This window comes from Molossus molossus, unplaced genomic scaffold, assembly GCF_014108415.1.
Source record: "Molossus molossus isolate mMolMol1 unplaced genomic scaffold, mMolMol1.p scaffold_m16_p_6, whole genome shotgun sequence".
In the NCBI taxonomy this organism is placed as follows: Eukaryota; Metazoa; Chordata; class Mammalia; order Chiroptera; family Molossidae; genus Molossus; species Molossus molossus.
The window spans coordinates 39,279,531-39,294,221 of NW_023425399.1; the positions used below are offsets into that span (position 1 = coordinate 39,279,531).

At 39.2% G+C, this 14,691-nt stretch overlaps 1 protein-coding gene across 1 annotated transcript in view; it reads left to right on the plus strand.

The window, feature by feature from the left end:
* Positions 1–14,691, plus strand: part of MACROD2 (mono-ADP ribosylhydrolase 2) — a 2,341,201-nt gene that overhangs the window by 2,104,346 nt on the left and 222,164 nt on the right. Inside the window, exon 9 of the mRNA XM_036245484.1 lies at positions 5,245–5,326. Coding sequence (XP_036101377.1) covers positions 5,245–5,326 — 82 coding nt within the window. The remainder of the gene's footprint in view (positions 1–5,244; positions 5,327–14,691) is intronic.

Sequence of the window (14,691 nt, forward strand, 5' to 3'; positions counted from 1 at the left end):
AGTGCATTGCCCTGCAGAAGGAACTGGTGCCCCTCAGCGGAGCAGCATGTGTGCCCAGCCGGGACCCAGACAGCCTGAGGAGAACCCACAGGGGCTGCAGAAGCTGTGAGCCAGCTGATGAACAACATGTGCACGACCTGCCGCACCTGATGCCCTAACCCACCTGCCTGGTGCAGTGGCTGCAGCAGCACTCCTTCCCTCCACATCTCGTGGACACTTTTCTGTGGCCAGCTATAACCCCAAACCACACAGAAATTTAATTCCACCTTACCTGAGCTGATGGAGCACAAAACTACCACAGGGATACACTATAACTGAGATTAAAAAATATAAAGAGAGTCTGGCTGGTGTGGCTCAGTGTTTGAGCATCAACCCATGCACCAGAGGTCGCCGGTTTGATTCCTGGTCAGGGTACATGGTCAAGTTGTGGGCCAAATCCCCAGTGGGGGGCATGCAGGAGGCGGCCAATTGATGTTCTCTCTCATCAATGTTTCTATCTCTCTCTCTCTCTCTCTCTCCCTTCCTTTCTCTCTAAAATCAATAAAGAAAAAAATTTTTTTTAAAGAGAGAATACAATTCAATCCTTTCTTTATAAAGACATGAAAACTGGGGCCCAGCAAAATGATGGCTTTCCAATGTCACAGAGCTAGTGACAGGTATAGCACTCAGAGGGTGACATCACAGAAAGGATTCTGGACATGAAGTTAAGATGCTGAGATTTTGCCACTAATTAATTGTTTGACCTTGGAAAAAATAATCACTCAGTTCTGGATTCAAGTTTTACTATGAGAGAGTGGTACCTGAGAGGCCCGACACATTGAAGGTGCTCAGTTAATAGCTAATTAATAAGTGAATAAACATAGTTTCTCAAGAACACCCATTTTATAAAACCATTCTAGTGCCTAACATACAAGAAAAGTTGAAACCATACTCCTGAGCCTCATCTTTAGGTAGTGATAAATAGTCTTATGAAACTTACCCCGGGCCAGAATGGATCACCAGGCCCTTCGTCCTTTGCACAGGTTGGTTTTTGAGCCTCTCAGTCATGTAGCTGTTAGGCTTCCTACATATTTTTTGTCACCCAATTGTGGTTTCTACTTGATCTATTCAGTCTGAGCTTTTCAGCAAGAGTCCAGTGTCACATAGCTGATAGAGAAAAAATCTCTAAAGTGGCAATAAGAAGAAGCCAGAAGAATATCAGATCTCTAGGAATGTATTTCTGTTTTGCTCACGATCTGCAGTTTGGGCAGAGTTCAGCAGGAACAGCATATGTCTGCTTCATGTGGCATCACATGGGGTAACTCAAAAGCCAGGAGCCGAAATTTACTTTCAGCTAGGGCTATTGGCTACAACTTCTACACATGCCTTCTTCATGGGATATCTCTGCTTCTACCTGTCATAATGACTGGGTATGAGAGTGAACCTCAAAAGAGGATCAGGCAGAAACCACATCACCTTCTATGACATGGACTCAGAAGTTACATATCATTTCCGCCAGAGCTGCAGGCACTCCCAGATTCAAGAGGAGGAAGTAAAGTCTCCACCTCTCCATGAGATGAGTATTGGCATATCCCATTAGGAGGAGCCTGAGGACCAGTCTTCTTTCTGCACACCTTCTTGGAAAACACAGTCTACCACAAGCACTGATCAATACCCACCTTGAATGGTTGAACACATGCCTTGTAACCAAAATGAGGTCTTGACTATAATTATTCACATGTTTATAAATACATGGACGTATATATACATAACAAGTACTTGGTAAATGAAGTTAATTCTTGAATTCATTTTGCTTCCAAGATATTTTCAGTGTTATGCTTGAAGACAAGGTCAGGGGACTGGGCCACTTAATTAATTTAAAATTAGAGTACTTTTTCCTCATCATCCATCTTCTGTCTGGGAAAATAAATCAGACTGCTGAATTTTGAACCCATAAAATTTCCATGGTAACAAAGCTTAAACTGCTGAAAGTAGATTATAATTCTTTGCAATAATTAAGAAATCTGTATTTAGTCTGTGTGATGTTTAAAAGTACACTTAATAGCCCTGGTCGGTTTGACTCAGCAGTTAGAGCATCAGCCAGAGAGACTCGGGTTCGGTTCCCACTAAGGGCACATACTTCAGTTATAGTTTGTCTCCGGCCCTGGTTGGGTCGTGCAGATGGCAACCACTCTGTCCCTTTCACGTCGATGTTTCTCTCTCTCTCTCTCTCCCTCCCACTCTATCTGAACAAAAATGTGGAAAATGTCCCCGGGAGAGGATAAAAAAAATTTTTTTTAAAAGTACACTTAATAGCAGTGAATAGTATCACCACTAACCCTTCTCCACACACACACACTCACACACACACAAGCTACATGAATGTTTTTCAAAATTCTGTAATTTATACCAAGTGACCATAAAACTAAGAAAATATGAGTATAAATGAGACTGTCCAGAAGGCTCTTGTTAGATCTGCTTTGAGTCACATTTTCTTGTTTTGATTTTGATCTCATTTAGGTGGTTTTAGAAATAATCTGACCATTTGAAGCCTGGAGAAAAAGTTAACCGTCATAAGTACAGAAGTGTGAATAATCATGGTGTTTGAAAACTACAAGTAGTTCAGTGCAGCTGGAGAGTAGAGTGTGTCAAATGCATCTCTAAATTTTTTTGCAATTTAATTAATTTATTTTTGTTACCGATGTTTCTCCTTTTTCCCCCATTGACACCCTCCTCCCATTCCCACTGCCCCCCCCCCCCCCAGCATTGTTGTCTAGGTCCATTGGTTGTGCTTATAAGCATAAGTTCTTTGGTTTATCTCTTCCCTCCCACCACCCCCTCCTCTGAAGTTTGTCAGTCTGAATCCTACTTCTATGTCTCTGGGTCTATTTTGTTCATCACCTTATTTTGTTCATTATATTCCACAAATAAATTAGATCATATGATACTTGTCTTTCTCTGACTGGCTTATTTCACGCAACATAATACTCTCCAGGTTCCTCCATTTCATCTCAAAGGATAAGAGATCTTTCTTTTTTACAGCTGCATAGTCTAATTTTTAGTGTTAGGACTTTTAATTATGAAGTATTTCAAATATACAAGGAAGTATAAAAATGATATGATAAACATGTACTTACCCCCATAGTTAATAGCTATTCCCCTTTGCAATATGTTTTCTGAAATCTCTTTCCCTTCTAAATAAGTAAAATGTTAACTCTTTGGTTAAAGCCTTACTTGTCCATCTCTTCACCTCCCCCACTCCCCAGGAGTCATGACCCTGAAGTTTGTGTGTGCCATTCCTATGTTTCTGCATATTCATGCTTGCAACTGAGTCCCTAACCTGTTGTATCTTTGTGCTTGTATAAATGGTATCACAGAGTATATATTCCCTTGTGACTTGTTTCTATTGCTCAACATTATATTTATCTTTAGCCACAGGGCATAAACACACCATAAGGGGCGTGGAGACTAGCATTCTGTATTGCACAGACAATCATTTATGCAGCTAAATTTATAGTTTACTTGCAGAGTAAGTTGATGATGATGGCTTTTACATATGAAGAAAATGTTATTAATATGCAGACAGGACTGGATACCAGCAACTCATCTGAATACAGGGAAAGAAAATATGGGCATTTGCACACCAGTCCTTTCATTTTGGAAGGCCAGGCGATTTCTCTTATAATCTATCCATGCAGGCGGTTACGGGGGCTGTATGGTGGTTGGTGGTAACACCACACAAGTCAAGGGAGTGCCCAGGAGGCATTGTATCGAGATGTGGGTCTAGACTTGTGCAGCAGTCAGGGAGCCAGGTCTCTGAGCTTCCATCAGGGAACCCTGGGGATTCTGTGTGCCAGCCTTCTTCTCCCTACTCCCACCCCTGTAGATCTTTTCTCCTCCGAGGAACCTTGGACATGGCTAGCATGAGGCTGAGCCCCACGGGCTGGGAGAGCCACAGGTCTGGGTGGATGATGTGCATTTGTATTCTTTCATGTCCTGCCACGTGCACATCCCACTTCCATTCCTTACTGTCAAGAGAAATGCCTCCCGTCATGTTCTGTTCAATTACCACTTGTAGTTTGATAGATTGAGTAATTTTTAACTTATTGTACATTGTTACAATAAAGGAACTAAAAAAGTATTTATTTCAAGGCACAAAATTGAGTCACTGATTCAATATCAGATAGATGTGAGCTATTACTCACATTCCTCCTCTCTTCTCCACTTTCCGCGCCCCTCCCGAGTGTCTCAGAGAAACTCCTCACAGGCAGGAACTCTCAAAGCAGAGAAGTGGGATGGCACACACATTTTACTTTTGAGGTGGCATTTACTTATTCCATAATGCTTACTAGATTAAATTTATATTGGCCTCATATAACTGTCAATTAATTACATTTTATTTCTGCTGCATTTCTGAGTATGTTAAACTAAGAGCAAGTGATTTCATGCAGATTAAACTGGAAGAAGCGTATTAGGCTGTATTCAAATGCTATCGTGTTTGATAAATATATTTGTTTAACAAGGGTAGGAAAAAGCTTTGTTTACTGACATACTTTATTGTCATTCTGCTGTACACCTCTCATGTGGCTGTTTTGTAAAACATAAAGTCTAGGTATCCTGTCAGAATCTCAGATCTTTTTATTGCTCACTGTAAAGTGGCTCATTGTCATTTATTATTCCTTATTTGATTTATATAACAACTTTCCACCCAAGAGGCTATGGTTTATGTACATAAAAAGCACATACACCTTTCACATACACACACACACACTCATACACACACCCATGAACATATATACTCACACTCCCACACATACAAATACACTTACATGTACTCATACACACACTCACACATACACTCATACACACCCATGCACACATATACACACAGTCTCACTCTACACATGCCCTCTCACACACACACTCACATACACTCATACACACCTGTGCACACGTATACACATACATATACACATACATTCACACATACATACATATACATATACACACTCTCACACACACTCACATATACTCATACACACCCATTCACACATATACACACTCACACATACACTCACACATACATACATATACACACTCTCACGCACTCACACTTGAGCTTCACTTAGTCCTGTTATGTAGTTAGTGGCGCAGCACCCACAATCTGCAGGAGGCTTTCCCATTTGATCTTTGCTCCAAGACCATGTTGTGAAAAGACAGTTGCCATATTTCCTTTCACTTTGAGTGTTTATTGTTTGTCTTTAGGTGGATCGAATCATCTTCTGTGTCTTCTTAGAAGTCGACTTCAAAATCTACAAAAAGAAAATGAGCGAGTTTTTCCCTGTAGGTGAGTACAGCAATGTGCTTCCTTTGGAAGGGAGGCATCACGTCTATTTCTAGTTCATTTTGCAGCTCACAGATGTTAACAAATGTGATCGCCATGCGCTGATCACCCCAGGAGACTTGCACCACAGTTTTAAGAACTCAAGGTGATGACAGGAAATACAAGCTTGAGACCTCTCTGTCCCACGAGGTCACTGTGTTGTCTTGGGGATGTCAATCCATCTCTTGAGTCTCAGTTCCTCACATCAAAAGTGGGAGACCTGAACAAATGACTTCTAAAAGCTCTTCCCCTGGCCCTAAATGACAAGATCTGTGATTTCTTCTCTATACTTTCAAATTGTCCAGGCCTGTGCCTACATCCACCAAGTAACATCTTCGATGGAAATTATAAGGAACCTATTTATGTTTGTAGCCAGAATTTAAACTCTTCCTGCATTACACCCCCCCCCCCAATTTTCTGGGCCCAAATTGTAACGAATATAGCAGTGCTCTCTAGGGCAACCTGAGAGAGATAATGTTCATTTTATTTCACACTTTTTTTTTGAGAATGTAGGTGAACCTCAAGGTTATTAAAGAACCTTGAGTAAGGGCTGTACATTGATTGAATGTGCCATTAGTTGGACCCGGTTAATTGAATATTTCTCCTCACTGTTCCTCATTCAGCCTGTGAAGGCTGAAGTTTGTTTAATGCCTTGTTATTTGCATGTTGCCTTTAAAGTCACAGTGCCCAGAGCGCTTTCCTCAGTCACAGTAAGAAGGGCCTCCAGAAAATTTGAAGCTACGGTGAGCATGGATGCTGCCTGTCTTCTTCCAGAAGGCTTTTGTTGAAGGTTTTCATGTCCATTTGAAGTGTCTTTTCATGTAACTGGTGGCTGGTAGTAGGAAGGAGGGAGTGGAAGGAGCTGGTGCACATTCGCCCTCCTAAGCAGTCTGTCAGAGCCCCACAGTAAAGAGGACACCGACCTGCAGGTCTCAGTAGCAGGTGGGTAGCTGTCAAGAACAGCTACCGGCAACTGCTGGAGATGTTCAACTCTGCTAATGTTCAAAGTGGACCCAGTCCTTCTGCGTAACCTGAAGTCCTCTCTAACTGACAGGTAGATCTGCCAAGTGTATTTAAGTTGGGACATTAACCATAGTATTTCTCTAACTAGAATGTAATGCAAACTCGGGAAGACTCCCACGTGATGAAGAGCACTGTGATTTCGGTCTTTTTTTTCCCTCCTTTTCCTTCCTGTTTGCTTCTCTCCCTCCTCTTCTTTTTTCATCTTTCTTTATTTTTTAAGCACCTAGATGTTTTGCAGACAGTAAATCACTTAATAACTGTTTAATAGATAGAGATTGATGTGAGCTGAATTTAATAAATTCTTCTCCCCATTGCCTGATGGCTTCTTTTCTCTGTGTCAGTCTTCTTGTTTCAGTCATTCTCTTGGTTTCCTATGTATCCACAGTGAGCTGATTACGCCTGCATCTCTGCATTGTTAATTAGTCTTAAAGAGTTTTTTTTGTGTAAAAAATGTGACTTGTCATGGTGTCTGGTGTAAATATTTCCATGTCTTGTGGATATTACAGCATATTCTATAAGATTTTATAACTTTTGGGCTTTAGATGTTTAAAAATGATGACAAAACTTTTATTTTTATCTCTTCTAAAATGAAATCTTGATTGCACTCTAACATAAGATAAAAAATAATTGCATAAGTAAAATCCATTGATATTGAAACAAATCTATCCATTAGTAGGTATTTCCAATGATGGAGAGCCAAAATTTATGCTACAGTTTTTTAAAATGAGACAGTTTTAGTGGTTTAGAATGTATTACTAACTATGCAAATAAATGATTATTTGAAAAATTGCTATTCTAAATAAATCCAAACTTCATTTTAATGCTTGGGCCAGTGAAATAATAATAAAATCATCTTCCCCTTCACATAAATGCTTTGAATCATGGCATGTTCATGAAATTGTTTCTAGTGCATATTTATAATAGTAAGTGCATATTTAAACTAAATGTCAAAATCCTCCAAAATTGTTGACTGTTTCTGCAATGCTATGGCAACAGCCATTTGTAAATTCTATTTATGCAATATAAAATAAAGGTAACCTCTAATGGAATAAATGACTGCTGTTATGAATGATATATATACTATCTGCCCATAGTTTGATTTTATGGTTCATTCATAACCATACCACCTTTGATTATAATATAAATTTTTGACTTGCCATATATTCTCCCTAGACTGACTTATTCAAAGTACTTCTAACCAGTCTTTTTAACTCGTTCCAATGCAATAATGACAATAGTTTAAGAGGAAATGTCTTTCTTATATTAAGCCAAATCTCTGTGTTTGGGGGTAATCATGTCTTTAAATTTCACAATTAGGGATATGAAACAAAATGTATGAGAAAACAATAAAAGTTAGGCTAGAAAAGATATAACACATGCATAACTACTACCTAATATTAGTGATAGGAATAATAGCTAACGTTTATAATTGCTTTCTATTAGCCATATACATGGGCTAAATCAGTTGATCTTCATGATAACTCCAAAAAATGGGCACTATATTAACCCTACTTTTTAGATATAGAAATGATACATACTTAAGGATAATGAGGTATACAGCTAGGGAGCAACAGAGTTATATTTTTATTTTTATTTTTTAAACCTCACCCAAGGATATTTTTTCCATTGACTTTTAAGAGAGTGAAAGGGAGGGAGGAAGGCATGGAGGGGAGAGAGAAGCATCGACGTCAAAGAGACAAATTGATTGGTTGCCCCCCCCCCATGTGCCCTGACCAGGGCAAGAGATCTCACCTGCAGCCCAGGCATGTGCCCTTGACTGGGAATTGAATCTGCGACCCTCCGGCGTGTGGGCTGACACTTTAACTCCTGAACCACACCACCCAGGGCCAGAGATATAGTTTTGTTTTGTTTTGTTTTTGTTGTTTTTATGTTTGTTTTGTTTTTATTTTTGTTATAGATGTTTCACCTTTTTTACCCCATTGACACCCTCCTCCCCATTCCCCCACCCCGTCCCAGCTTTATCGTCCATGTCCATTGGTTATGCGTACATGCATATAAGTTCTGTGGTTTATCTCTTCCCTCCCCCAACATTCCCCTCTTTTGAGGGTTGTCAGTCTGTACCCTGCTTCCACGTCTCTGAGTCTACCCTATTCCTCAAACTGTTATGTTCATTATATTCCACAAATAAGTGAGATCATGTGGTATTTGTCTTTTTCTGCTTGACTTGTTTCACTTAGAATAATACTTTCCAGGTCCCTTTATGTCGTCTGAAAGGATAAGAGATCTTTCTTTCTTACAGCTGCATAGTACTCCATTGTGAATATGTACCACTGCTTTTTTATCCATTCGTCTACTGATGGACACTTGGGCTGTTTCCAGATCTTAGCTATTGTAAATAGTGCTTCTATGAACATGGGGGTACATATATTCTTCCTGATTGGTGTTTCAGGCTTCTTAGGGTCATGGTGAATAATTTCTTTTAATGTATTGCTGGATTGATTTCCTAGTGTTTTGTTAAAGATTTTGGCATCTATGTTCATCAGAGATATTGGCCTATAGTTTTCTTTCTTTGTAGTGTCTTTTCCTGGTTTTGGAATTAGAATTATGCTGTCCTCATAAAATGAGTTTGGAAGTCGTTCTTCTTGAATTTTTTGAAATAGTTTGAGGAGAATGGGTGTTAGTTCTTTTTTGAATATTCGGTAGAACTCTCGTGAAGCCATCTAGGCCTGGGATTTTGTTTGCTGGGAGAGTCTTGATTACCTCTTCAAATTCCTTAGTTGTTATTGTTCTGTTCAAAATTTCTATCTCTTCCCATTTTCATTTTGGAAGACAATGTGTTTCTAGAAATTTGTCCATTTTGCTTAGATTGTCAAATTTGTTGCCATAGTAGTTGCTAATTATCTTTTGTATTTCTGTGGTGTCAGTTGTTACTTCTCCTCTTTTGTTTCTGATTTTGTGTATTTGGGTTCTCTCAGTTTCTTGGTAAGTCTAGCTAAGGGTCCATCAATCTTGTTTATCTTTTCGAAAAACCAGCTCTTTGTTTCATTGATCCTTTGAATTGTTTCTTTGGTCCCTATGACATTTATTTCTGCTCTGATCTTTATTATTTCCTTACTTCTACTTGCTCTGGGGTTTTATTTTTGTTTGCTTTTTAATTCTTTAAGTTGTGATGTTATATTATCTATTAGATATTTTTCTTGTTTCTTGAGGTAAGCCTGTAGTGCTATGACCTTCCCTCTCAGAACTGCTTTTGCTGCATCCCATAGATTTTGTTTAGTTGTGTGTTCATTTTTATTGGTTTCCAGGAAGTTTTTAATTTTTTCATGATCTCCTTGGTAACCAATTCATTGTTTAATAACATGCTATTTAGCCTTCATGTTTTCAAATGTCTTTGCAAGTTTTTGTTGTAATTGATTTCTAGTTTCATGCCATTGTGATCTGAGAAGATGCTTGATATGATTTCAATATTTTTGAACTTGTTGAGATTTAGTTTGTATCCTATCATGTGGTCTGTCTTTGAGAATGTCCCATGTGGACTTGAGAAGAATTTGAATTCTGTAGTTTTTGGGTGTAATTCTCTGCAGATATGTATTAAATCCATTTGGTCTAGTGCTTCATTTAGAGCCTCTGTTTCTTTGCTAATTTTTGTCTAGAGGATCTATCCAGTGATGTCAGCGGGGTGTTGAAGTCCCCTGCTATGATTGTATTACTGTTGATTTCTCCTTGGAAGTCTTCCAGAAGATTTTTAATGTATTTTGGTGCTCCTATGTTGGGTGCATATATGTTTATCAAGGTTATATCTTCCTGTTGGATAGATCCTTTCACTATTATGTAGTGGCTGTCTTTGTCTGTAGTTATGGCCTTCATTTTGAAATCTATTTTATCAGATATGATATTGCTTCCACAGCTTTTTTTTTCTTTTTGTTTGCCTGTAAGATTTTTTTTCCCATCCCTTCACTTTCAACCTATGTGAGACTTTTGTCGTGAGGTGGGTCTCTTGTAAACAACTTATAGATGAGTCATGCTTTCTTATCCAATCAGCTACTCTGTGCCTTTTGTTCAGAGCATTCAGTCCATTTACAGTTAAGGTAATTATTGATATGTACTTATTTATTGCCATTTTTGTTTAGTGTGGTTATATTTTTCTTCCCATTTCTTCTACTAATTACAGCAGTCCTTTTAAAATTTCTTGCTGTGCTGGTTTGGTGATAATGTATTCCCTTAGTTTTTATTTTTGTCTGGGAAGCTCTTTATTTGACCTTCTATTTTGAATGACAGCCTTGCTGGGAAGAGTAGTCTTGGATTCAGATCCTTGTGTTTCATGACCTTGATTATTTCATGCCATTCCCTTCTGGCCTGTAGTGTTTCTTTTGAGAAGTCAGCTGATAGCCTTATGGTGGTTCCTTTGTAGGTAACCTGTTGCTTATCTCTTTCTGCTTTAAGGATTCTCTCTTTGTCTTCAATTTTTGGCATTTTAATTACTCTCTGTCTTGGTGTGGGCCTGTTTGGGCTCTTCTTACTTGGGGCTCTCTGTGCTTCTTGAACTTGAATGCCTTCTTCCTTCACCAAATTAGGGAAGTTTTCTCTCACTATTTTTTTGAATATATTCTCTAATTCTTGCTCATTTTCTTCTTCTCCGGGGACTCCTATAATGTGAATATTATTATGTTTCCAGTTGTCTCACCGTTCTCTTAAGCTGTCTTTCTGTTTTTTAATCATTTTTTCATTTTGGTTTTCTGTTGGTTGATTTTTTCTACCCTGTCTTTTAATTCACTGATCTGGTCCTCAGCTTCCTCTACTCTGCTGTTTAGACCTACCAATGTATTATTTATTTCTGATATGTCATTCTTGATTCCTTCTTGGTGGTTTTTAATTTCCAATTGGTTGATTTTTAACATTTCTATGTCTTTACTCATGATGTTGATGTCCTTACTCATGTTGTTCAGCTTCCTCAATATCATGGCTCTTAATTCCTGCTCTGTTAACTTGCTTAACTGCTCCTCGTTTATCTTATCTTAAGTAGAAGTCTCTTTTCTTTCATTTGACTTTTGTTTCTTTGTTTCACCATTTTGTCTATCACAATGGGCTTTGGAACCTACCAAATTTTCCTTGTGGGTGTTGGTTTTCTGGTGTTTGTGGCTCCCTCTCCTGGCTTTGGATCAGTGAGGGAGGACCCACGTTAAACATCACTGTCAAGTTTTACTTTCCTGGTTAGAGCTGCTAGCCCAGAAAGGTTTTGTTATCCTCTAGTGTTTTGTCTGGAGGCTATCAGTAGTGGTTACTTGAAGAGCCTTGAGTCTCAGTTGAATGAAAAACTCCCTCAGGTGCTCAGTGTAAGGGGATTTCTGAGGGTGGGGCAGATGCTGGTTGTTAATGAGCCTCAATTTGCATTTCAATTGCCCACCTTGGTAGGGTTGAATTACTGAGGGAGGGGCTGCCGCTTCTCCCCTGAGCCCTGGGAAGGAGTAAGATGGTCATTGTCCTGAGTGGCTGCAACTCAGCAAAAGCTCTGAGCACCCTCCAAATCCCTAGTGTCCACACACAGTTCCAGTCCAGTCTGCCCTGTCTCTGCTGGAGCCCAAGGTGAGTGGCTGTGGCTATTTAAGAGTCTGTCTCTGTTCTGGGCTGTGGAGTTGCTTGGGAATTTAACCCGCGGACGCTGATCACAGCTAATACCACTGCTGTCTCTGGGCTCCCAGCCCCCCTCTCACACCTCTACATTTCTACCAGGATCGAGTCAGTGTCCCTGGTTGTATGATCCTTGCAAGCTGCTTTTCTGTTGCTTTTTCCTAACGATTTGTCTATATTTTAGTTGTAATTCCAGTTTGGTTTTGGGAAACAGACTGTGCATCTTCCATTCACTCTGCCACCATTTTGGAATCTCCCCAGAGTTATAATTTTAAATTGGCAATGGCATCCATCATTGCACAAGTGATAATAGGTTCATTTCCTCAGAATGTCTTCAGAAAATGATAGAATCAGCTTTAAGGATGCACTTGGCATGTTGAGAAAGTACTATTTCTAATTCCATCTAGGTCCTATAGTTTTTTAGAACTGCCATGCTCTTCTTTCTTCTAATACCTGCCAAGTGTCCTCATGAAATACTTTCTGATATGAGTCAAATTGGTACTTTATTATAGATCTCAAAATTAAATCTAATCCAAATCATCTTGCCAGTGAGGTGCTATTACCTGTAGGTGAGTAGGAAAATGGTCACTAGAAAGTCAAGAGAACTGCAGCATGGCCACAAGGGAGGATAAAAAGTGCCTGTGTTACTTTGCTGGGGCTGCTGTAACAAAGTACCATAGACTGTGGCTCAAACTACTAAGAACTGTAAGAAATGTATTTTCTTACAATTTTGGAGGCCACAAATCCAAGATCTGGATGTCAGCAGGTTTAGTGGCTTCTGAAGTCTCTCTCCTTGGCTTGTAGACAGTCACATTCTCTGTCTCTTCATGAAATCTTCCCTCTTTGTGTATCTGTGTGGTAATCACCTCTTCTTATAAGGAAACCAATCATATTGGATTAAGGCCCACCTTAATTATCTCATTTTGATTGAATTACCTGTTTAAAGACCATATCTCTAAATGCATTAAGATTATAAGGTAATGGGTGGTAGGACCATGACATACATATTTCGTGGGGAGAACACAACTCATCTCCTAACAGGGCCCATCATGGAAATGTAGTAGGAGCCTCAAACCAGTAACAATTGTTTTCCCAACCGTTTTATATCTTGCCATGGGTAAAGCACATATGACTTATTTCCTTCCATATATATTATTTGGAAATCTAGTGTGGCAACTTTATGGAATTATCATACACTTTGGTTGCAAATAATTTATAGTTAGAGTGCACCATTACATGGCCTACAGCAAGTAATATTTGTGTGATTCAACTTAGAAATTTCTTTATTCTCAACATAACACGTTTATAATTTTTAGTGTGTAGAATTTATTGTATGTAGCTTTCATTGATTTTGAATATAGAAGACCATTTTTTAAAATTAGAATTTAAGTCCTAATAGAGAATTTAGAGAGATAAACTTTCTTCCCCATAACAATGTTAAATTTACAGTTTGGAACTATACCAAAAAATCCTGATGTTGGAAATTGGAGAGCTATATGGTAGAACTTCTTCCCTCCCTCTCTTTAGGGAAAACCTCTATTAGTTTACTGCAGTAGTTCTCAAGTAGGGGTGACTTTGCCTTTCAAGAGACATTTCAGGCATTTTTGGTTTCCAGAGTGGGGAAGTGGCATCTAGCTAGTGGATGCCAGGGATGCTATTGAATATCCTACAGTGTACATAACAGCCCTCTCCTCCAAAAAAGAATTATCCAGCTATCAAAGTTAACAGTGCAAAAGTTAAGAGACTCAGAGACATAGAAATGAGTGTGGTTCAGACTGACAAACTTCAGGGGAGTGGAGTGGGAGAAGGGATGAGATAAACCAAAGAACTTATGTGAATGTATTACCAATGGATATAGACAGCAATGTTTGCTGGGGGAGTGAATAGGGTGGAGGGTGTCTGCAGGGAAAAAGGAGAAACATCTATAACAGAAAGAAATTAATTTAAAAAATGTAAAAAAAAAAAAAAAAAAGAACCTTTGCTTTAGTAGAACCATCTCTTTCTTCCAATTCAGGCCACCAAAGACAACTTTGACTTTGGATTATTTATTTATTTATTTATGTATTTATTTATTTATTTTATTTTATTTTTATTATTATTATTTTTTTAATCCTCACCGGAGGATCCTTTTCCACTTATCTTCAGACAGAGTGGGAGGGAGGGGGAGAGAGAGAGAAAGAAACATTGATGTGAGAGGGACACATCAACAGGTCGCCTCTCGTACAACCCCGACCAGGGCCGGGGATGAACAACCACCGAAGTATGTGCCATTGGCTGGAATTGAACCCACAACTCATTGGTCCATGGGTCAATGCTCTAACTGCTGAACCAAACTGGCCAGGGCAACTTTGGACTATTTTAAAGGCTTCAACCTTCTCATTTCTTACCAAAACCTGTCTAGCTGGATTTGGAAATTATGATCTTAGCCGGACCTCTGGCTTTCCCAGATTCATGACCCCTCCCTTGTGCAGACTTCTGGGCTGGCCCTCTCTCCACTTTCTCTCAACCTACAGATTTCTATGTGTTGACTTCTGTTAACCATGTCACTTGCCCCGAGCAGCCTGGTTTTCCCAGCCCGAGCCCACTTCTGGTATCATTCATCTATTGTTGCCCAGGACTCTAGGGTATTACTCTCGGAAAATATGATTAAGTGCTATGTATGTTTTATACACCTAAGGAATAAATGTGCAGGTAAAGGCTTATATACAGAGAAGGGA